Here is a 24,360-nt window from a genome sequence, read left to right as displayed (position 1 = left end):
ATCACCATATATATATTATGCCCTATAGAATTGCAATCAAAATGGACCCCGACCAATTAGAATGTCTATATTTGTCTTGAATTAAGATATTAATAGAGGTATCAATTCATAATGAAAAAATATAGATACTACATATAGTAAAAGAGACATAAGTGATACACCAAAGAATAAGATAAACCAAATAGAACGTTGAAAAATAGCTACCACGGAAGCATAGACTAGTTGTTTACTATTCTAGATTGGTGAAAGCAACAAATTAGAGTGTGACATCGAAGCATGCATGATACCGCAAATTAACCAATTGCCAATTTGTAACGTCTAAAGGTTCTTCTTCACGTTGCCCTGTTAAATCTCTAATTCTACAACTCTTCCTATATCTCACTAATCCTCATCCTTAATTTCTTTCTTTCCATCAATCTCTTCTTCTTCATTTTATTGTTACATGCCTTGTTCTCTGGGGGCGAGCAAGTGCATGCAACCAAAATGGACCCCAACCAAACGTTATTCTCTGTGGTCACGTTAATGCCCCAAGAAGATCCCAGCCTGGATCGAATCCAAGTCTACAACGTGTGTATACAACAGCCACTGAAATTAATTTCAGATGGCTTGTGGGCTCATGAAAATTTGATTCCATCCAAATCTTCATACACAATGCTTGAGATGCAAATCTTGGTCATTTTCTTCATCACCCAAAGCTTCCATTTCCTCCTCAAGCGTTTAGGGTTCCCTTATTTGGCCTCCCAAGTATTGGCTGGGTTTCTGCTAGGCCCGTCAATTCCGACGGGCCCATTGGAGGCATATAAGAAGATGTTGTTCCCGTTCGGAAGCCCGGACATCCTGAACACCATCTCCTCCTTCGGCTACACCTTCTACCTCTTCCTCAACTCTGTTCAGATGGATTTCAACTTAATCACCAAGACGGGTAAAAAAGCTTGGGTCATCGCCCTCCTCAACATGTTCACCCCCATCATTCTCGCCGGCGGCGTCTTCGTCCAATCTTTCAACCCCTTATGGACCTCCACACTCGGCCAGAAGGAAGCTGATGACCTCTCCGTCATCACCATCTCCCAGAGCGGCTGCTCCTTTGCCGTCATCGCCTGCATGCTCAATGAGCTCGGCGTCATCAACTCCGAGCTCGGTCGCCTCGCGCTCTCCACCGCCTTCATCAATGACCTCACAGGTGGGATGATGGCCGGCCTCGGCACCGCCTTCGTGACCTCCGTCTCGCAGGGCTACCTCATGGTGGCCCGCAACCTCTTCCTCTTCTTCGTGTACCTCACTATGATCCCTCTAGTCGGCCACCCTGTGATGAAGTGGATGGTGAGGAGCACGCCAGAGGGGCGGCCGGTGAGGAGGATATACATCGTAGCCATCGTGTTCGTGTTGTTCATACTCAGCCACATTGCGAAGTATTTCAACCAACCGTTCATGTCAGGGGCGGTGATCCTAGGGCTGACAGTCCCTCCAGGACCGCCGCTCGGGTCCGAGCTGGTCGACCGGATGGAGTTAATCTCGACGTGGTTCCTATCACCTCTCTTCGTGACGTGCTGCGCCATGAAGATAGACCTCACCATATGTGGGCCTCCCAAGTTCGTGTTGGCGGTTGCGTTCATCATCGCGATCACCCACGTGATCAGGCAAGCGCAGATCGTTGCAATCTGCCAATATTGCAAGATCCCCGCACGCGATGGTTTCTGCCTCGCTCTCATCTTGAGCTGCAAGGGCATCGTGGATATCTGCTCCTACATCCTTCTCTTCGACGGAACGGTAGGTGTATGTTTGCACTTTAGTTACTTAAATTTAAGGACACACTCTAACACACTCATTGTAATTTATTTATTTTTTAAAGGTCAACACATTTTCTTTTAATAAACCAATCATAATGTTGAAGTGTGTCCTAGCATTCCTAATGAAGCTCCATACTCCCTTTGATTCATGTAACATTTAATCTTCTAACTATTAGCAAATTTATTTCTAATGCAGCAACAATCTCCAACAGTAGTAGCAGTGATGGTGATCTCAGTGTTAGTCTTGGGAACAACCTCGCGGGTGGGTGTGAAGTCACTATATGACCCTTCAAGAAAATATGCAGGATACCAGAAAAGAAACATCATGAATCTCAAGAAAAACTCAGAGCTTCGTGTCGTAGCATGCGTCCACAAGCCAAGCCACATGATCCACATCAAGAATTTCCTCCAAGTTTGTTCTCCTACACTAGACAATCCTCTAGTGGTGGACGTTTTGCATCTCATGGAGCTCATCGGAAGAAGCTCACCCATTTTCATCGCGCATCGCCTCCAGCAAAAAACACAGTCCACACCCAACTACTCCGGCGAACTCATCGTGATCTTTGACCTCTTCGAGCGTGACCATGCCGGTTCTGCCACGGCCAACACCTACACTGCCATATCCCCAGTGTCCCTCTTGCATGAGGATGTATGTAATCTTGCACTGGACAAGATGGCGTCCATCATAATCCTCCCATTTCATGTGAGGTGGACGGAGAAGGGTTTAATCGAGTCAGAGGACAACAAAATAAGGTCATTGAACCACAAAGTTTTAGAAAGGGCACCGTGTTCGATCGGGATCCTTGTGAACCACAGTTCTTCGAGCCAAAACTCGGTGAGTTATAAAGTGGCAATGGTTTTTCTTGGTGGGCCGGATGATAGAGAAGCCTTGGCTTTGGCAAAGAGGTTTGCTAGCAATTTAGATAACAAGTTGTTCGTGTATCGCTTCGTTTCACACGAGCATGATTCCACAAACTGGGAAAACATGATTGACAACGAGGAATTGAGGGAGGTGCGTGGAGCTTTTGGCAAGGTTGAAAATGTTACATATGAAGAAAAATCAATAGATGATGCTTCACAAACGACAGAGTTATTGAGAGATGTGGCAAATAGTAAGTTTGATTTTATTATAGTTGGGAGAAGGAATGGGGTGAAATCTGAAATGACAGCCGGGTTGGAAAACTGGACAGAATATACAGAATTGGGGGTGATAGGGGATTTGCTTGCTTCTCCGGATATGGAGACTAAAGCTTCTATTTTAGTTGTGCAGCAACAACAAACCAAGGTTTTGACGGCATCATGACCACAGTTTCAAGCTAATTGGCATCACTTTTTTTGTACATTTCCAAATTTTCTAGTTTTGTAATTTCAGGCTTATGTATATTTGTTTTAATTTCATCAGGTTCTAATGTTCTGGCTAGCTTTTTCTCCATATTAAAGTGGGAGATTTAGAGAACTTTTTCTTAACATTAACTACTGATGTTGTTGTAAACTTAATGAAAAGTACCCTAAGCAAGGGATTCTGACTTCTGAGTATCAATGATCTACCCATTAAATGCAAGCTATAAGGATAGTTTTCAAAGTCCCACATTATTCCTAATTAAGATGAATGTAGACTTTATAAATGCATGAGACAGGTTGCATCATGCCAGCTTTTAGGTGCTTGTCACCCAGGTGGTCATAATTATTTTCCTTCAATCTGGCTCTGGAGGCACTAATTTGTTGAAACATCTCTCTCACAGAGAAGGGAAAGGATGCTTGGTTTGCCAACCACCAATTCTGAAATTGGTCTTGTGACCCATCACCCATAAGAGACTGCATTGTTTTTTTCACAAGCCTCCATATATTCATGGTGTTGGGGCAGTATGTTACTCTGCTGTAAAATTGTAAATGTAATGGGTCTTCAATTTTGAAACCAAAATGATTCTTTGGCAAAGCTCCTTAATTAACCACCAAATTTAATTTCTTTTACTGCATGTTTAGATTTTTCAGTCGCATACAAGTCACAATCTTTATTCTACCTATTTCTCCTACCAAAAGCAAATAGAAAATTTTCAAACAAGCACACCTAAAAACAAGATGATCATCAATTTCCCATTTCAGCAAACAAGAATACCAGAACACACAATAATAATAAGCATCTAAAGATAGTAGAAACTAGAAACATGACTAAATGTACTTGGTCGCAAAAACTTCTAGCTCTATTAACAAAGATAGGATTGAATTTAAATCAATGTAGATGATAGATTCATTAACTATAAATGTGAATATTTTTTTTAGAAAACAAATCTAAACTAAATTGCAAAGAACAAGCCAAAATAGGCCAATCACAAGAAGGAAATGCTCATTCCCAAAGATTAACCAAAGTTGAGTTCCCAAAATACCCCACAACCTTAGCTAGATTCCCCCTACCCTATGAGCTTTCACGCAACAATGATCCACTTCACCGGCGCATCTTAGCATTCCACACCCACATAGGCGGCGCGTCGATAAACCTCCGGTAAATCAGCCCCTTTGCCCCATTCTCCGGTGGCGCAATCATACACCAAAACAGCCCCTTCTCTTGAGCCCCTCCCATCATTCCCACACCCCGCCAATTGAATCAGCACCACCTTCTCCCCAATTCCCACGCAACTGAACCTCATTCTCGTGTCCACTCTAACCTGCGCCCGCAGCGGCGGGCTCTTAATCCTGCACCACTCTCCAAACGCGCCGCCACTGCGACCACCACCGCCACCACATTTCCTCCTCGCATCGAAACTCCAAAACGAAAGCTCCACCGCGTGGCTCGTCAACATGTACACGCGCCCCGCCGCAGCACAAGCCGCCACCACGCAACCACCTCCCGGCACCGCCCGACTCCGAAGCCACGCGCCCGCCTCCACGTCAAACAAGTCCATCGAGCTAGCATAAACCGCCGCGTGAGCCTCCGCAGCAACCCCCGCGCGTGAGAGTTCGTTCACCGACGCGCCAATCCTCAACCCACCAATCACATAAAAGATTCCATCTGCAGAAGCGCCAATGCAGCCGTACCTCCTCCTCGGCGCGTTAGCCACCACGCGCCATGTGTTGGTTTCAGGATCGTACTCCTCCACCGCGGCGGTCCTCGAGCCACCGCCGGCGACGTAGAGTTTCCCGGAAACCGCGGCGAGGGCGAATTTTTTGCGCGGGAAAATCATGGTCGACCGCGGGGTGACCGTGGCCGTCCACGTGTCGTACCGCAGCGTGGCGTCTCTTCCGACGATGAAAACCCTGGGGCCGATGGAAGCGAGGCGCGCGTGGGAGAGGAGGGAGTGGAAGGTCTCGAGGGAGACGGCGTTGTAGCAGGGGAGGAAGAGGGAGGGGTTCCATTTGGCGTCGAGGAGGGTGGCGGAGGAGAGGCCGAAGTCGGTGGCGGTGAGGGCGAGGGCGGAGTGGCGGAGGAGGTGGCGGCGGCGGCGGAGGTCGGAGAAGTCGGGGGAGTGGAGGAGGTGGGACCAGCGGCGGCAGACGAGGGAGAGGGAAGGGAGGGAAGAGGGTGGGACGCGGGTGAGGAAGTCGAGAATGATGTCGTCAGGGAGGGAGGAAATGGTGGTGGGAGGTTGTTGCGGTGGTTTGGCGACGGTGGTGGTGGTGGTGGTGTGGTTTGGATTGGGGAAACAAGATTTCATGAGCCATGTGAAGTGGCGAGAGTTGCAGCTTTCTCTCTCCGAACTCATTTTGGATTAAGTTAGAGGGAGAGAGAAGGAGATACTGCTAAAAATGGTGGGGTATTTTATACATACATTGATGCAAGTGAGGTGATGAAGAACCCTTTGGATTTACTATATATTCCAAGAAAAAATAAGTTTGATTAATGAATTTTTAATACAATTTTTTCATACGGCACTTTTTTTTTACTCTAGAGAATGTAGACATTGGTCAATTTTTCCTGCAATTAGTCAATTTAATTCTTCGATAGTTTGATCGGTTAATTTAAGAATATGGTTAGTCTTTGTTTACTAAAATTAGCTGAAAAAATTAACTTTATTTTATATACATTGTTATATCAAAATTTCGAATTCACCAAGACACTAGAGAGCATTGGTTCTTGAGGCAGGAATGTGTTGATAGAGTGTTAGCAGACCCTTGATGCCTTGGGGCATGGCGGGTAGTGTGGAGCTCGGCTAGGAAAGAAGTGTAAAATTGGTTTAGAGATGAAGGAGCTCAAAATAGATAAGAGCATACTTGAGAAGCTAGAGGGCTCGAAAAAGGCTTAGCTACTTAGACGAATTTTGCCCAAAGTCAAGGGGAATGGGTTTTTAAGGAAAGAGTGGCTCGAGGATAGTGGGTCGAGACTCAAAGATGTGGTTGGAAGTCTATGTGTTAAGACCCCATATTCCCATGATCCGGAAGTTTGTTCACTAACATCATTCACGTGCTCATGTAACGACAGTTACTGAACATGGGATGAGGCAACTGTATCGAAGTCAGGGTTGGTGCTCGAAGATACTGGTTCAAGTTGCAAGGCGTGCCGAAGGAATGACTTGGATTCGATAGTATTTTTTAATTTTAGTCTTGACCTTAGGATTACTTTTCGGTTATTTTGTAAAGCCCGTAGAAATAGGCCATTGTAATTCAAGAAAAAGGTTGGACATCGGATACTTGCACTCTAAAACGCTTAAGGTCAGATTGGCTTCATTCATTTTTCCATGAACAAGTGTTTAAACTTTAATCGGGTCCATCATGAATAACCGAATTATTAATTATTTAAGATAGACACTGTTATCATCGTATCGTATGATTGGTGACTAGTAAATAATCTAGAATTATCGTTATATTAATATATCCCATGATTTCTGTTAATGCAGCTTTCACAGTTCAGCTGATTCAACATAGCTTTAGTTAATTGGTATGTGCAAATTTTCTCATAAATGAAACTGTGAAGAATTAGGGGAAAAAATAGAAATTAATTAAGTTTGATAAGACATTATTCAAACTGATTTATAGAATTAACATTTTTAAAATCACCTGTTTGTACCATATTTAGGACGAATTTTAGTTATTCTCTGTGTATATCTATGTAGGACAGACATCATGGCTCACTTGAACAGGTAGTCTCCAATCCATAGCAGCAGCAATCCTAAATTATAGCAAAATCATGTGAGTTTGCAAAAGGCTTCTGAACTATTTTATTTTATATGATGGAGCATGCTAGTGACCCACTTGGTGTAGAAAGTTTCATATAAAAGGTTGAATTAGATAATGAACTATCATGACATGAATAATGATATCCTAACATTACACTGATCCACCATGTGACTCCTCAGAAAGCAACTGAAATCTAACAGCATATTATCAAGTATCATCTGCCAGTCTGCCATGTGGACTTTGTTTTCATTTTTAGCATGCATGAACATTTAGATGCATATTGGGTATTCATAGCTCTCAAAACATTTTCATTAGGTTCGTGATTCTCTGCCATCAGCAACATTAAAATATGTATTTAGTCATAAGAAAATGTGTAGATGCCCAAGCCACTTTGTGTAAATGTTAAGTAATATGGCTTAACTGAACAAATTTAAAATGACATTATTGAAAAATTTCAGCTACAATTCAGGAAGAACGCGATTGTTTGTACTTATTAGAAAAAGTACTTCTTAATGAAAAATATATTTAAAAAAGTGCTAGGATTAAAGAGAATTAAACCACCACCACCAAGGCATTAACAAATAAGGTTATATGTGTATTAGCATTAGCATACAAGCTACATCTACTGATCTACATAAATGTGAGTGCACGGGTTTGAATCTCAAAAAAATCATTCATTGAAAAAAAAACTGTCACAATTTCTCAAAGAGGTTTACCCTCATTATAAACCGCGACCAAAGGCGTCAACTCGTCACCTAAAGAAGGACTGTCAAATAATTCATCGTTTGTGATAGTCAGACCGACACTAATTATGAACAATTAGCCTTGACTTTCTTTCCTATTGATTAACATCAGATTAGTGTGACTTCACCACACTAAATTAGAGTTGACCTTAAAGCCAACTCTAAATTAGAGTTGACCTTAAAGCCAACCCTAAGCGGACGCTAAATTGTTTTTGCGTCGGCTTTTGCTGCATCAGCGTCAGCCTATACTTGTTTGAAGTGTACGGGTAAATGTTGATCTGCAAGAGACTTTCGCATCTTTGCATTGAATTTTCACACTATGTTATCTTCTGGAAGTTATTGATGCACAAAGTTAACTTGAGTATTACTATTACTATCAGAATTCAGAATACATGAGTACTTCTTCACTAGAAGACATCAACTCCACACAAGACAAAGCAAGGTACGTTTTGAATATGATCGTACATGAAACAGGAACATGGCTTGAAAAGCAAAAGCAAATGCCAAACTGCAACTGATATTCACAATGAACTCTGAACAGCCCTCCATTTGGAATGTTAACTTGATCTCTCAACATGCATAAATGGCTATCAGAACTACCAAGTAATGAAAGCCTTTTAACTTCAAGTCCGTTAACTTATTTTCAAATGGATCTAAGCAATACATATAAGAATATATAGATACTAGTAACTGGCTATAGTTTCTTCTTCAATCCTGCAAAAGAAAAGATTAAACATTTATAATGACAGCACAAGAAAATACACTGCAGAAGACATGGGAATCCGTTTCAATTTCAAGAGTGAATTTTGGAAAGCAGCCTCTTCTGAAAAAAAAAAATTCCTTATTTTTTTCAACAGAGGACTTTGGACAATAAATTGACCACTAAATCTATTATATGTTTTCCAATTATGTAGAACAAATGAAAACTATTTAACTTTTTTCTGATTATCTCTCATGTCTATATAGCAACTGTGCCAGCCAGGAATTATAAATTTGAATTGAAAAGAATTGGTCAATTTTCTACTAGTTCATGGATAGTAAGTAGTTGGTGGTATCAAAGTTCTGCTTGGATGATGAAGTCTGTCAATAGGAGATAGTATAAGATTCTGTGAACAGAGTTTAAAAACTATGTACTCTGAGGCACAAATGCACGATATTAGTAAGTAAATTAAAATGTAAGACATGGAGGATTGCTACAATTGTTATTATCAGGACAAGGCATGACATCCTAGTCTGATTTCGCATGCTGATAGCATCAAAATTTAGCCAATTTTCAGTATCAACGATCATAGCATATGCATTAGATTACCTATTTTTGTTTGTGATTAAAGGGAAATATCGCACATACATACAAAAATATATGAGCAAATTTTCTAGAGAACATTCAAAAATGAAATAATAACAATAAAGAAGGATATAAACAGGAATCATGGAGAAAAGAAGTTGACAAACCTCCTCATCATCATCATCTCCACCATCTTCCTTCTTCTTCTTGAGACGGGTGGTACCGCCTTCTTTGGTAATAGGCAGTTTCATTGCTCCAAAGGGAGTGTCAACATCAATATGTCCTTTCATAGAGTATCCTGTGCCCTTTCCTCTCATCATGTCCCAAAGTGCAGAGCCAAAATCCTTAGGCCTGAAGGTAATTGGAACATCAATGTAACTAATCCCACTCTTCTGAAGTTTTGCAGATTTCGCAAGTTCAGCACCTCCAATGCTATCATCACCAAGCCAAACTTCATAATCAAGCGCATTGAGGCCGAGGTCAAAATCATTCTTGTTATCCAACCTCAAATGAAGAATAGCAACTGTCTCTTCCAAAGAGAACCTTTCAAAATTAATCTTCTCAACATCAATATCAGGCTTGTATGGAATGGGGATCTCTCCAGTTTTCTCCAAGGGTATAGTTATCCTTCCAATGACAGGAACATCAACAATGAGATCAACCTTCACCTTATAAGGAATGATGCTTCCTGGTTTGATATCACTATATGTGCTCTTTATGTCATCATAAATCAAAGTAAGAGGGATTTTGATTGTCTCCTCTCCATGTGCATGGATTGTACCGGAATCCGGTATCAACCCTGAAACTAGCTTCCTCCCATCACTCTCAACCACGTAGTTTATGTCAATCAGGGGAATCGGCACAGGATTCGGGTTCTTTATGAGAATATCAACAACAAGATCTGCCTTGTCAAGATTAATTGAAGGAATGTGTATCCCTGTAACATCTGCAGTAGGCTTCCCAAACCCAATTGCTCCCTCAATCTTGTCACCAATGTCTTGAATGAAACCCTTCACGGTATTGAGAAATCCACCCTTCTCATCATCACCTTCCTTATGCTTTTCATCCTTAGCACCCCTTTCCACCACTTCTGGTTTATCAGATGTAGACATATCTAAATAGCAAATGCTAAAGCAAATTAGCTAATGCAAGAGCAAGATCCATCATCCAATCACAATCCAAAACAAATCAAAAGGCAAAAGATACAAGTTAACTTTGTGGATCAATAACTTGCAGAAGAAAAACTGTACCAATCTGGATCACACCCTTATTTTGACTAGATACAAAGAAACTATTACAATACAAAGTTACAAACTTTAGACAAGTTTCAAAAAATCATAGAAAACCCACATCAGGATTACACTAAAGTTAACATTTTTCTTATTTTCTTCTCATTTTATCCATCTCATCAGAACATCAAAAGTTATCAATTGATCACATTCTAAGACACCAACACATGAAAATATAACATAAAAAAGTGGAAAATGCATTCATAACATAGCATGATTCAATTAGGCTAAAGAGAGATCATAACAGGGAAAAAAGCAAAGAATGAAATGGAAATATCAGAGAGAATAGAGATGCACCTGCGATCAGTGAGGATTGGAATGAAACTCAGAGAAAGAGAGAGAAAGTAAAGGGACAGAGAGTTGATTAAAACAGTTAATAACATGGGGATAGCCTTTAGCCCATCAACGGTCCAGATTTGCTGCAAGTATATGTGATCAAGGATAGCCGTTGATGAAAATTTGCATTTTGGAAAAGTAGTTCGGTTTTAGTTATTACCCGATGAGGAAGGACGCGTGTTACATTGAATGTATGGACGTTAGCAATGCTGCAGGTCAAATGATTAATGAAGGTTTGATTTGGTGTTGGAGCCAAGACGTAAATGATTTTATGTATCTCAAAACACCAATTACATTGAATATGGATTGAAGAAGCATGATTTTGACATGTTGGTTTCAACGTGGATCACGTTGAATTTAACGAAAATCCAAACACGCATGAATATGAATCGTTTGGAAGATTGGTATTTCCTTTTGGTAAATATAAAAGAGGGAAAAACTTAGATGAGGTTTATTTGATGAAAATTATATAAGGAATTTATATAAGTTTATATGATTATTTTCTCATTTTTTTCTTCTTCAAAACCACATGTATTCTCTATTTATTCTCTATTGAGACAATGATGTTAAAATATAGTAATAGTATGACCTTTATGGACTACAAAGTTTTCTCTACTTAGCATTTGACCCAGCTGCATTTACAAAGATTTAAAACTTAAACTAAAATAAGTTTGTGTAAGTTGATTTACATGTTTGGTGGTACATGATTATGTCCACATGGTTGAGGTTTAATTTATTAAATTTACATTTCATAAAATGTTATTAAGCTTCGAGTAAGTGGATAAGGAACAAGTTTCAGAAAAATCCATGCCCGCAAGAAAAGTGTCCAATAAAACACAGAACTCTGACCATAATTGGATCAATCAAATATAATCAATTAGCACCTCAAACTCTGGAAATGGCTTCCTCGAATTTGAATAATTAAACTTATAAATTTTCATCAACCATCACTCACACTCACAAAGGCAAACAAAAAAATGCCCTGGTGTTGGTATAAAGGAATTAAGACCACGAGCCTTGGCACAAACAAAGGCATGTTACACACTTGTAATACAAGAAAGGAAAACTCAAATAATTACAGTTGAGAAAATAATATTCAAGGAGGCCCCATCATGTTTCAGAAGGTCTATAATCTGGACCAGCAAGAACAATCTGCATTTAAAGGCATTGGCACCATAGCAAATGAGTGAAAAAGGAAGCAATCATGGAAGAAACTGATGAATGCTCAAATTCTAACATAACAGATATAGTTCAGAAAGACATACATTGCAGTCATATGCAAACCTCCTTGCAAGCATGATGGCCGCATTCCTTTCTCGCTCTGATTCAAAAGCTAATACAAAAGAGAGCCCTGACGTCGGTTGCCAAAATAGTGCCTGCGCCGCAGCGTTCCCACCCCCTCGAACTCCACAAAGCTGAAGAAAACAATGCAAAACACCACATTTTAGGTTATGTTTGTATATTCATGGTCACTAGTGCAAACTGACGTTAACATGTACTTCACGATAAAAAAGTGGACATGCACAAGCTAAAAAATGATGGAGCATGAAAGATTTATTTTCAAGTTGCTGCCAACGATTATCCTTAATTGACAGCATGCACAATTTGAAATACCTGCATTGAACTTGAATAGTATTCTTTGGCTATTGTTTCTGTTCCTTTACAAAGCTTCATCCTCATCTTTCCAACATGAAGAACATGAATAGATTCAGTTGGATTATGTGATCCATTAGTCTGAGTAACAACCACCTGCAAAGCACATTAATAGATTATGAGTGACAACCATTTGTTATAAGACTGAATGGAGCAGGGAGTCAGGGACAAGCATGGAACCCAACAAACTTGGTAAAAACATTGCTCAGCTTGACAAATAAATGAAAGTTTAAAGGATCAATCATAATGACATACATTGAATTCAGAGTCATGTTTTCGCACAAGTGCCTCTACATAGTTTCCCAAACCAGCAGCTGAAAACAAATATAAAATCAATTTTAAGTTCAGCTTGATTGGACAGAGAAACATGTCCATCTCTTTAAAGTGATAATAACACTACTTGTTAGTTTAAACAGAGGCAAATACATAGAAGTTATTCCTGTTAATGACTACTTGAACCAAAACTGCATGATTCAGCATTGGCGCCAAACCTGGATCAACTGGACCAGTGGTTGACAATGTGATATGCAAGCCTTCTGAAATAATATCAACTTGCAATATGCGTCCAACGTCAAAAGGTTCTGGGGCATAAATTGATTTGGTGGCTTCTGAGAACAAGAAAGTTTTATTATATAATAAGCAAGGATAAAAAGACAATCCTACCATATTGACATTTAATACCGAATAATATCCAGCACAAAGCATTTTGAGCAGTACACTACATAAAATAAGACCCTCCAACAATCCAAGTAAACAAATTTTGGAAGATGTACCTGAAATAAGTTCCTTTTTGGCACCTTCAGGCGATACACGATACCACTGAATTGAACATTTTGAAAGATCAGGTGCTTTATCAGAGCAAGGTTGAATTTGCAAATATGAGCCTAATGTTTCTGTCCCTTCTAATTCATATAAATTAGGAACATTTTCCTCTCCTTTCTTTGCCCTTGATAACTGAAAAGTAAAATGGAAGAAAAACAGTGATAACTTATTATGGAAGCCCAAACAATAACCATGCCACTTGAGTCCTCAATGCTTAGGCATAAGATGATAGGCATACCTCTTTTTGGAGTCGAAGATAATGTCTAGTCTTTTCTGCAAGTTGAGTCCTCAATGCTTGTAGCTCATGTTCCATGTCCATAACCTATAAGCACGCAGTAATCAATGTGTTAATTTCCTAAAAATAACAACAAAATTGTCAAGAACCTGAATATATGATGTAAGCCTAAGAAAACAATGGGAGAAAACTACATCAACAAAGAACAAATAAGTATTGAGGGAGGATCAGGGAAGTACAGCTACGCGCTAGAGGAAATTTTTAAATATTAACAGTTGATCAAGGATGACAGATACCTTGCTTGGCTGATGCAGCATTTTGATTCTACGAGCCTCTTGAACCTCCTTCATTAATTGTTCCAGGTCCTAAAGTTCCCACAGAACTAAATTTTGTCAAAATGAAAATTACTCAGTTGATACTGCACTGCAACATCACCAATTAGACTTTCTATACAAGCAGCGAATATTGACATTATTGAAGTGTCATTCTTATTTAGTATCTTCTTATAAAAAAATTATTAGAAAGAAAATGAGTAAAGTACAAATAGAGGAATATTGATAAAGAAAAGGGGAAAAGAATAAGCAGTCTCTGCACACATCAGAAATGACACATTTGAATCTCAGTCATAAGCATAGCACCAGAGAGAATCGATGAGCATAAACCTATGTAGGAACAAACATGGGGTCAAAGGTTGGCCCTTAAACATAAATTCATTCTTTCCAACAACTTCCATAAAATTCAAGTGCCCTGTATTATCCCTAAACCTTTAAATAGATACAAGAGATCTTGCTCATAAGTGTTTAAGTGAAATGAAGCAGCCACTGATTGAGTCTTGAACCTACTGATTAAGTACTGCATCCAGTCAAAGAACAAGAAAATAGAGGGAGCTTAATATTTCCAAATGGGGTTGTCAACAAGAAACTTTTCCATATTAAAATAATGTTTGAATTGATAATAGGGCTTAAAAAAATACACTCCAGATGAACAATTATTTGATTAGAAGAAATGTGGGTATTTCGAGCCAAAGCAGAAGGGGTTGGATCTCGTTACTCTCCCCATCATTCAGGTCCCTTCTAGAATAAAAATACCAAGAAATATTAGATTAAAATCCTGAATAGAGTAATATATTTTTAATGGTGCATAATGTACGGAAGACAAATGATATAGGCAAGGTATTTAACAGCACATTTCACTTGAGACAACTACGCAAAATCTGGCGTGACAACATTCCAAACCAAAAGAAACAAGTGATCTAAAGAAGCATACTCCTAACTGATGAATTTCCGACAGACAACAACTGAATATTCACTAACTAGTTGGAAATATCCACTATGGGTCTACATCAATTCTGGTACAAACAGTCAACATGAAAAAAAATTTATTCACCCATGCTTCTGTATTTCATAAATTTGATTAAATTTCAAAGAAATGTACTTATTCTGGTAGACGAAAAATTTGAATCCCCAATTTTATAAGTCAAACATTATAAGTGACAAGGAAATAGGATGAACCTGCTTTCCTGAAGCTCGAGACATCCTCTCATGCTCCTGGAGCGCCTCCTCCACTCTCTGAACTGCAGCTCTGGCATTATCTATTTCAGAACGAGCAAAAGCTCTTTCCTCATCTACAAGTTTCTTAGCATCTTCCGAAGCCTACAAATGAATCTGAACTGTCAGTATCAGTAAAGGAAATTTCTTTGTACAGCCAAGCATAGAAGATATGAACTGAAAGTGAGTCTATTTCACAAAAAGGAAGTAATATCATTACGTACCCTTTGTAAAGAACCAAAAACGAAATATTTAAAAATTATATATGACAAAAAAAGGAGAACTATGACCATGTACCTCCCCGGTAAAAGCTACCTTTTATGTTCTACAGGTTATATAGATGAGCCATTACGGACAACAATATCAAAATGCACAAAATCATAGCCCGTTGAAAAGACAGTTCACTTTTCGATTAATATACACATATAAAATAATGCAAGATTTAATTTCCTGACAAATGAGATAGCCCTAATAGGTCAGTAGACAAACAAAGTTGTAGCAGCATGCAGCATTTTGTTCAGCCCATGCATTGTCATATGCAAATATGCAACAGCCACCCATTTGCTATGTGTTGAATATTGAGATCACAAATACTCTCAGATCGTTCGACTTCGAGCAATATTCAAGTCTTTCTTAGACTAAAGAGATAATATGCTTTACAATGTATGGTGGCATGCAATATCTGCTATCCTCATTGTCTTTTTCTGAAGTAGAGTGGTAGGATTTTTTTAAGGAAATCTCGGTGCTTAAATTCCTTATGGGATGTTCGTTGTATGGCTTTTTAAGAGAATTTCTTTAGTAGACATGGAGAGAGATTGGAGTGCTGATAGTCACTGGTTCAGATAATAGTGTTTACTGATATAAACTCCATTGCATTCCAGGTAGTAAGAGACCCTGTTCTCTTCCTCTCTAAATTCCTTTCTAAAACCAAAGATTACCCTCTATAATTTTCCTCCTCTTACTAATGTTATAGCCTATCATCTCTAATTCTCTAATTATCTCCCTAACTAACTAACTAATTAAGGGGGTTACCTAACAACTCCTCTTTTATATATACAGATGCCATTGTTGGTAATATTCTTCTTTCTTTTCCTGCTGAGTTTATAAATGGTACAAAATTGTACTTCTTTTAAACCTTTTTCTCTATATCATATCAAAATTCTGCTTCTATCATGAAAAAGGAATGGTCAAAGACATTAACTTCACCTGCTTAAGAAAATTTGTTAGCTTCTTCACCTCGGATTTCTCTTGTATTAGTTCCCCTTCCCTATGAGTTAACTGAACTGCTAGAGCTTCAACCTGCAAGAGTACACTAAGTTACAGTTTATTATTGCAAAAAAAATAGCATCAGCACAAATAACTGGTGCAAATATATGGATTCCTGCATAATAATACCAAAGGCTAAACTTTCCAGTATGTGTGAGCCTAACCATCCCCACCCCCCACACCCAGGGACTAAATCTTTTGAGAATATAAGGTGCTTGCCGATCACAGCATAATAAACAAGATCTTATATTCATGTCAGCTTCATGTGAACTCTTCATTCACAGCAGGATAAATATGAAAGTCATTAATACAAATGAAGTGCATATGTTTCCTTTGAAAGGATAACTAACCATAGCAATAGCGTCCGCTACATCATCCTTGTTTTTTCCTCCCACTCGCCCTTTCAAGCACTCCAGTGCATCTCGAAGCTTCTTCAAAAGAACATGTTTTTCCAGTGAAGCAGCTTCTCTAAGTCTAGCCTGAATTTCACCAACACATAACAAGCTTAGCTAAAATAAGAAACATCAAAAACCAAATTACGGAACAAAATTTAATAGCCTCCACAGTGAAGTATTATTATATTGGTATGAGAAAAAACTGAGTTGAAATTCAAAAAGAAAAAGGGCAACCTCTTCAGACAACTTAGCAGCAGCAGCCAAACCCTTCTCAAATTTACTGGCAAGGTCGCGAACTGACAGACGTTTCTGCTGTTCCAACAGCTGCGCAGTCTCACGTGCAACAACCTCCTTCATAGTTAGCACTTTCGGATCACCCTTTGTCTCCATGATCTGATTGTTAGCTCCAATTTTATAATTAGGAAATCGAAGAGAAGCAAATATCACATCAGCTGATACCACCGGCATTGCTTCTCTCTGCATAGTATCAGCAAAATCACGGGTCATCCTCGTCATTTTTCCGAGCTACTACCTCTGCCAATCACCAAAAATGCAATCTTTAGCATTAAAAACTGAGCAGATTGTAGCTCAATTGAAGTAAATCAGTGAAACTTACACATACCCCAAAAGTAAAAAAAGGGCATTCACTCACAGATATGCAAAAATAGAATAAAATAATAACCAAAAGTATACCCCTCCTCCCCAAAACCAAATTCACAAGCTAATAAAATGAGATACCATCAATGCAGCTCATTGAAATCATAGCAAAATTTGACAGCTATTTACATTGAAATTAAACCCTAACTCTCTTGCTTTTCACATTTTTTTTTCCTTTTTCTGCATTTGAGGCTACAATATAAAGCTAGTATATAAAAAAAGGAGAAAAAACAAAACTTGAACTTACAGATCATGAAGGGTGGTGCTTGAGGTTGGGATTATTGGATCAGATGCAAAGGGGTTGTTCAAATTTGATATTCCACCAACAGGGTAGCAGAGAGAGAGAGAGAGAGTTGGCAAAGAAAGATGGTAGTAGCTTTGCTTTTTGAAAGGGAAAAAGAGAGAAGGGAAAGAGAATGCTGGTCCCTCAGCAAGTTTGTGTTTTAAGTGTTAACATTTTCAGTTGTGTTGTTCTGTTCTGAACTTGGATACTACTATAATACTATGTTGTTGCCATAAACTCAAAACTCTTTGGCGGGTCCCAAGTTTCTGTTGCTTCTTCTTCTACAACTGTTCCCTCTCTCACTTTTTCTCTTTAATTGTTTTGGTGTGTTCCTTTAGCTGGAAATAAAATTAAAAGTACAGTGGCATTTTTTTTATGGTTTATCTATCTTTGTCTGCAATTATTAAATAACAGAAACCAATTGCTTTGTTTGTTAGCTATTTGACTTTGCCTTGTTTAGAGAAGAGAAAGGTGCTCCCAATTATTTTGTTGACATGACATGCGTCATAATTAATGCCAGGGAAAACTTCATTATATGTTCTTCTTGAAGGGGGTTGTTTTCATTGTGCACTCAAAGACCCTTCCACCCTATTTCCTTCCACCATCTACCACACGTCCACACCAATAATGTGTTTGGTTGCATGGTGGGGTGCTCTTTAAGAGAAATGATTAACGGTAAGCTATAACTAAATACGCATTGGTTTTATTTATTGATAGTAGTGACTAGTGATTCCTTTGAATGGTTATTATTTTTCATATTTAACATGTTTTGTGTGTTCTGTACGAGTCATATAACAAAGCTCTTTGTCAAGTGTGATTTTGATGATTTTTATTTATGTTTTATGAATTAAACTCAATTTAACTTCAAATTCACGTTTAAATGAAAATTTTGCATTTAGGTTGAAAATTTACCCTAAGCTTTAATATGAAATGAAGAAGTGAAATTTTAAGACAGAAATCAAATTTGAACTTAGTTAACACTCATGTTGAGTTCAAAAAAAAACCTCCTTGTTCTTATTTTTTTGATAATGTGGAGGGCCAAAGGCCCAAAACTTTCTTGCTCGTATTTGTCCTTAACTATTCCAACATATTTGACCGGAAAAAAAAACTATTCCAACGTACATTATTTTATTTTATTTTGCTTCATCAGAAAACATACATTATAGTTTCACTTCATATTTAACTTGTTCCTTTCAAGCTCCCTAAGAACAAGCTCCATCCTAATGGCACACTACTAAAAGAAAATAATGAAATAGTCTGAAATTTGGTGTCCAGTACGAGGTTGAAGTTAATTTTGTAATATAGTACCGGCTTAATTGGCCTAAACAAAATTGAAATAATAAAAGTTTGTATCAACCAAGTTAACGATAAAATATGGAACATGAATGAGTTCAGAATTTAAGATTGTCTTGAGTCGTAATGTCCTTATTACTTAGGAAGTGATTTAACTTTAAAAAACAAAGTTTAATGGTTAAACGAGGATAATGATGATCATTTACATAAATCGCATAGGATTTGAGGCTTGGCAGACCAATGTATAAAGGTTCCTTTGTAAATATACGTAATAATGATTTATCTAAGTTAAAGTCCTGTCAACTTAACCACTTGAGCAAAAACAGAATGGACAAATTCAGATCTCCAAACAAGAGGCAATATCATGTGAATTTGACACTTCAAAATTTAGGTCCACAAAAAGAGGGCAACACAAACAAGGCCCACAAACAATTATGACTTCATGCCCACTTTGCAATTTATATTCACAAAGTGTACTTACCATACCATGCTGAAGAAACCGAATGTATAATATCTCCAAAAATAGAAATATAGAATGTAATATTCAGTTTTGTTTTGAATGTGTTTAATGGTAAGTAACATTACTGGTCTCTTTACCGTTGCATAAACTTCACTAAGCAACTCTTGACAATCATGCCAAAATCATTCAAATTGGTGCATGGCCAAAGTCCATAACACCCTTCAGCACCTCAAGCAGATGTGTGCAGTTAGCTGAGGGAAATGGTCATCCATAGGCCATATCCACAACAACCAGAGTAGTCACCCCATTAATGTAGTGTCCTACGCTGGTTGGAACTGCTAGGTCATTAGTTAACTGAATGATAGTGCAAGAGATCTAAACCTGTTCAAGCATGTCTCTGTAGTCACTATAAAACACAGTTTTGGCTCAGGACACTGCAACTTCACCACCCATACCGTTCAAGTAGTTTTGGGATTTGTCAACAGAGACAACATCATTTGGATTCGCGGCAATAGGAGCATATGCTGAATCCGAGTTTTCTATAGGGACTCAAAGGTTGAGATTAAATTCTCAATATGGAGCTCGAAAAGCTGCCTTCATAGTCATCTGTATTTATATACCTATGCATGTCAGGCTAGGATGTAAATTATAAAATACTTTGCCCCATGATAACACATGAAATTTAGAGAAACTCAAAATTTCAGGGTTATGTCATTCAACCATATTTCCTTGAGAACCGAAAAATCAACAGGAACAAGCAAAAACAATAGGTCTAAAATGACAACTCTGTGCAGCTTTTAATGTGCAAAAAAATTTGATTACATAAATAACGTAAAGAAAAGTTAGTTTTCTGCTAATCTTAAATGAACAAGTACATGGTATTTTTAAATGTATTGATTCTTCATGCTATTCAAAGCTAAGCATTGTCAGAGACCATGAGATTGCAAGGCTTGCTATGTTCACTACGATCATAATTTAACTTAGTTTCTCACAGATACAGATAGCACATGCTAAAACCCAATGATTCTTTCATGATTCTGTAAATCTAAAATATAATGGAAATAAACGTGCATAAAGCATGGAGATACTAAAGTTCTAACTGAATATTGTTTAGGAATAAAATCGTAGCCTAATTCACACCTCACAAGGCTCCAATTAAATAAAATGATGGGCTTTGAGGATTGCCTTACCCTTGAGAGGAAGAAGCCATTTCCACAGCTAGCACCCTTGAACACAAAAAATTGTGTGAAGATTCACCATGTTAAAAATATTGTTCGAAAATATCACGACTAAAACTATTGTTTCTCAATCTCAAAAAAGCTAAGAAGAATAAAGTGGTTTCAAATACAAAATCTCCAAAGCACTTGGCGTCAATACAATGTAAACATTCCCTTTTAACAAATGTGAGGCAGCAGCTAGGACAATGCTTCAAAGGAGACCCAACTTTTATCCTGGACTTATAATGCAAGCATATTCTTAACTTAATCATGAAATTAACAGAAATCAAACCAAGAACTCTCGCCAGAGAAACTCCCTTAAATCTTCAGAAATTTCAACATATTGTTAGATTAATAAATGTGATAAATAAAATTTTGAAGTAAATAAGTAAGTACAGTATCCCCCCAAGAAAAAATCACAATTCAGTTTGCACTGTATAGTCCTCTAGATATTTATCCAGCACACTCAACAATTTACTTGATGGACAGTACCTTAAGGATCCTCTTACGAAACAAATTTAACATTCTGATAGCCAGAAGTCAGCATCTAAGCTCTCTATTTTCTCACCAACTAGAAATGCATGCATCTTGTCTCCAACTTTAACCCAACTGCAGCCCGGATTTTTCTTAGCTCCTCTTGACTTCATTAATTGCCTGACCTTGTTTGCATCATCCCATCTTTCAATTTCTGCATACATATTTGCAAGGAGTATATAGTACCCGCAGTGTTGAGGCTTTAATTCAAACAAATGCTCAGCGGCCCAGCGGCCCAATCCTACATCCCCATATATTCGGCACGCTCCAAGCAGTGCACCCCATACATTTGCATCCGGTACAATAGGTAGGCCTCTAATAAGGTTTGCAGCTTCTTCCATTTGACCAGCCCTTCCAAGGAGATCAACCATGCAAGCATAATGCATATGTGTTGGCTCAATGTTAAGATCCTGCATCTTCTTAAAGTATTCCTTCCCCTTCTCAATTAGCCCACCATGACTGCATGCTGACAAAACGGCAATAAAGGAAACTGAATCATATGCCACACCATCTTCCTTCATTGCTTCAAAAAGGCTAATTGCAGTGTCCAATTCACCTAACATACCATAGCCCAAAATCATGGTATTCCAAGAGGCAACATCCTTGTCTTGAATATGGTCAAAGACCTTAGTAGCCAGATCTATTCGACCACACTTAGAATACAAATCCAAGAGGGAATTTGCTGCAAAAAGATGAGTGTGAAAAAGCTTTCTTACCAGCTGCCCATGGATCTCTTTGCCTTGCTTTAAGGAAGCTAGATTTGCACAAGCTGATAAAACACCCATGAATGAAACAATATCAGGCCTCATGCCTGAGAGTATCATTTCTGAAAACAAACTTAGAGACTCAGAACTTTCACTTGTTTCTGAATAGCCCATTATTAGTATATTGTAGGAAACTTCATCCCTCACAGAAATATTAAAGACATTCTGAGCAAGGTTTAAGCATCCACATTTTGAATACATGTCTGTCAAAGCATTAGAGACAAACAAATCAAAGGCACATGCACATCCAACCCGAATCATCCTGGCATGAATTTCTTTTCCAACCTTCAGGAAACCTAATCTTGCACAAGCTGGAAGAACATTTGTGAAGGTTACATTGTTTGGGGTTTCTCCATGAGCTTGCATTTGCCTCACTAATTCTACAGCTGCAAACTCAAGCCTGTTCTGAGCAAAATTCGCTACCATAGCATTCCAAGAGACAACATTTCTGTCTCCCATATTATTAAATATAGTGGATGCTACACGTGAAGATCCCGATTTTGAATAAATGTCTATCAATGAATTAGCAATAAAAATATCAGACTCAATACCCATCCTTAAGGTAAATGCATGGACTTCCATTCCCAACTTAAAAAGTCCTAATTCTCCTAATACCGGTAACATACTGGAAAGCGTAACAGAGTTTGGTCTCATTCCTCCATTAATCATCAGCCTAAATACATCCAAAGCATCCCTGTAGAGCCCTCTAAAAGAAAAACTGGTAATAATAGCATTCCAAGAAACCTCATTTCTCTCGTCCATTTCATCAAAAACTTTCTTCGAAGCCTTCTCCCTCCCACATTTCCCATAAACATCAATCAAGGCATTTCCGACCTTTAAATGGTTCAACAAACCAACCTTCGTAACATAACAGTGCACTATCCTTGCCATCACTTCATCCTTAGTGTCTGCACACACCGGCAACACACTAACTACAGTAACCAAATCCGGTCTAATCACCGGCACAGCCGCATGCCTCTCTCTGAAAAAACCAAGCGCCTCCTGATACAACCCATTAACAGAACACAACCCAATAACAGTATTCCAAGACACACTATCCCTCTCACGCATTTCATCAAACACCTTCATCGCATCAACAACATACCCACAATTACCATACAACATCAAAAGGGTATTCCCAACAAAGACATCCCCGTCAAAAGCAAGCTTAAACACAGCCCCGTGAACCTCCCTACCCTTATCAATCTCCACACAATCAGAACACCCCTTGAGGACAAAAGGGTAGGTGTGATCATCAGGCCTAACCCCAGAACGAACCATGGCGTTGTAGATACTGAACCCATCAAACACACCTGCAATGGAGTAGGCACGGATGAGAGTGTTCCACAAGAAGGCAGTGCGGGAATATGCAACGCTGCGTTGGAAGAGAAGAAGGGAAGTGGAAGGGTGTCCATAGGTGGCATATTGGAGGATGAGAGAGGTGCAGAGGGAGACACTGCGGGGAAGGAAGCCGTTGAGAACGGCGAAGGCGTGGAGTTGCTTGGTTTGGAGAAGGGTGTTGGAAAGGGTGCAGAGATGGAGAAGGTTTGGGTGAGTGTGAGTGTGAGTGTGAGTGTGAGTGTAACTGTGAATGTGAGTGTTTGAAGAGGAAGAGAATGAAGAAGAAAAGTGGGTGTTTTTTGTGAGTGTTGGAAGTTTGAGTTTGAGAGAATGTTTGTTGAGAACATGGGAAAGGAATACCATGGAACCATACCAAGTTGAATGTTTGCCTCACCACCAACAAATAAGTACCAGGTTTGTGTCTTGTTGATGCAGTTTGAGATTCTTTGAGTTAGTATCTCTTTTTCTATGTGAGGGAAAATATTTTTATTTTATTTTATTTTTTTTAATCAGTGAGGGAAAATATTTAGTATCTGTAATTTAAAGTGAATGAAAGTATAAATTATATCTCTAAATTGTGTAATGTTTTTAAAATATATAACAGTATTTTCCGATGTACCAAAAAAAATATATAACAGTAAAAGAAAAACCGTTCATGAAAAATATATGTTTATTATTTATTTTGAGTGATGCATTCTTTATTTGAGGAATTAAAATTATTATTTTGAACTAAGAAATACAATTAATATTCATTTATTTCTTGATATCTCAATTATTTTTTTATAGTGAGTTAATATCTTAAATTCTCTTAAGTATACAAGTTCACTGAAGAATTCTCAATTTTTGTGAATGGGAAAAAAATAACTCATTAGTCCGTTTTTCATAGTATGGTGTGGTGACCGTGTGGTGGAGTATTAGTCTAATGGCTACATTAAGGGTTGGGGTTTAGTTTCACGGCCACCTTGATGAAGAGTGAAGAAAAAAAAAGGAAAAAGTTTCCTTCCTCATAATTGCTCTTGGAATTAAAAAAATGGAGTGTGAATATGGTGTTTGAATTAAAAATAATCCAAAACATGTTTTAGAATATTTTTTAGAATGATACTAATAAAACTTGTGTAGTCAAAAAGGTTAAAATAAACCGACCTTTACTTCATATTAAATCTATATTTGTATATTTAACTAATGAAATGAAGACCAACCCTTAGATGGGATGAGTCTCTTGTTATTAGCTGACTCTATGGGTGTCTCCTTTGTGAGACCTTAGGCCGGGTTTCCCATTTTCCTTTTTTGTTCTTTAACTACTGTAGGAATTAGTTGAAATGAGATAATCTTAAATAATTCTAT

The 24,360-nt window shown here is 38.3% G+C and overlaps 5 protein-coding genes across 7 annotated transcripts; 1 reads left to right on the top strand and 4 right to left on the bottom strand.

The window, feature by feature from the left end:
* The first annotated feature begins 266 nt into the window (after positions 1–266).
* On the top strand, positions 267–3,313 carry LOC130723198 (cation/H(+) antiporter 4-like). Its single transcript, XM_057574158.1, has 2 exons — positions 267–1,767; positions 1,984–3,313. The coding sequence occupies exons 1-2, from the start codon at positions 484–486 to the stop codon at positions 3,088–3,090; spliced, it is 2,391 nt and encodes a 796-aa protein (XP_057430141.1). The 5' UTR covers positions 267–483; the 3' UTR covers positions 3,091–3,313.
* Positions 3,314–3,987: 674 nt separating this feature from the next.
* LOC130723199 (F-box/kelch-repeat protein At5g26960) lies at positions 3,988–5,559 on the bottom strand. Its single transcript, XM_057574160.1, has one exon. It carries the CDS (start codon positions 5,483–5,485, stop codon positions 4,244–4,246), a length of 1,242 nt encoding a protein of 413 aa, XP_057430143.1. The 5' UTR covers positions 5,486–5,559; the 3' UTR covers positions 3,988–4,243.
* Positions 5,560–7,975: 2,416 nt separating this feature from the next.
* Positions 7,976–10,668, bottom strand: LOC130723297 (uncharacterized). The gene is made up of 3 exons (XM_057574290.1): positions 10,511–10,668; positions 9,092–10,038; positions 7,976–8,353 (listed from the first exon to the last, which is right to left on the bottom strand). Exons 2-3 carry the CDS (start codon positions 10,034–10,036, stop codon positions 8,348–8,350), a joined length of 951 nt encoding a protein of 316 aa, XP_057430273.1. The 5' UTR covers positions 10,037–10,038; positions 10,511–10,668; the 3' UTR covers positions 7,976–8,347.
* A 706-nt stretch (positions 10,669–11,374) lies between these two features.
* On the bottom strand, positions 11,375–17,641 carry LOC130725934 (stomatal closure-related actin-binding protein 1-like). Of its 3 annotated transcripts, none has more exons than XM_057577128.1 (13): positions 17,372–17,641; positions 16,702–17,001; positions 16,423–16,551; positions 16,013–16,105; positions 14,771–14,911; positions 13,556–13,624; positions 13,263–13,346; positions 12,976–13,156; positions 12,694–12,807; positions 12,458–12,516; positions 12,164–12,298; positions 11,815–11,964; positions 11,375–11,701 (listed from the first exon to the last, which is right to left on the bottom strand). In XM_057577128.1, exons 2-13 carry the CDS (start codon positions 16,981–16,983, stop codon positions 11,660–11,662), a joined length of 1,479 nt encoding a protein of 492 aa, XP_057433111.1. In that variant the 5' UTR covers positions 16,984–17,001; positions 17,372–17,641; the 3' UTR covers positions 11,375–11,659. The 3 variants fall into 3 exon arrangements, with proteins under 3 accessions (XP_057433111.1, XP_057433109.1, XP_057433110.1); XM_057577126.1 differs by having other exon boundaries at positions 12,694–12,810; positions 17,372–17,636; XM_057577127.1 differs by lacking the exon at positions 17,372–17,641 and adding an exon at positions 17,206–17,337 and having other exon boundaries at positions 12,694–12,810.
* Positions 17,642–20,736: 3,095 nt separating this feature from the next.
* LOC130726451 (putative pentatricopeptide repeat-containing protein At1g69350, mitochondrial) lies at positions 20,737–23,436 on the bottom strand. Its single transcript, XM_057577710.1, has one exon. It carries the CDS (start codon positions 23,377–23,379, stop codon positions 20,896–20,898), a length of 2,484 nt encoding a protein of 827 aa, XP_057433693.1. The 5' UTR covers positions 23,380–23,436; the 3' UTR covers positions 20,737–20,895.
* Positions 23,437–24,360: the final 924 nt, after the last annotated feature.

Source organism: Lotus japonicus, chromosome 6 (assembly GCF_012489685.1).
Source record: "Lotus japonicus ecotype B-129 chromosome 6, LjGifu_v1.2".
Taxonomy (NCBI): Eukaryota; Viridiplantae; Streptophyta; class Magnoliopsida; order Fabales; family Fabaceae; genus Lotus; species Lotus japonicus.
This window is presented reverse-complemented; position numbering and strand designations above follow the sequence as displayed.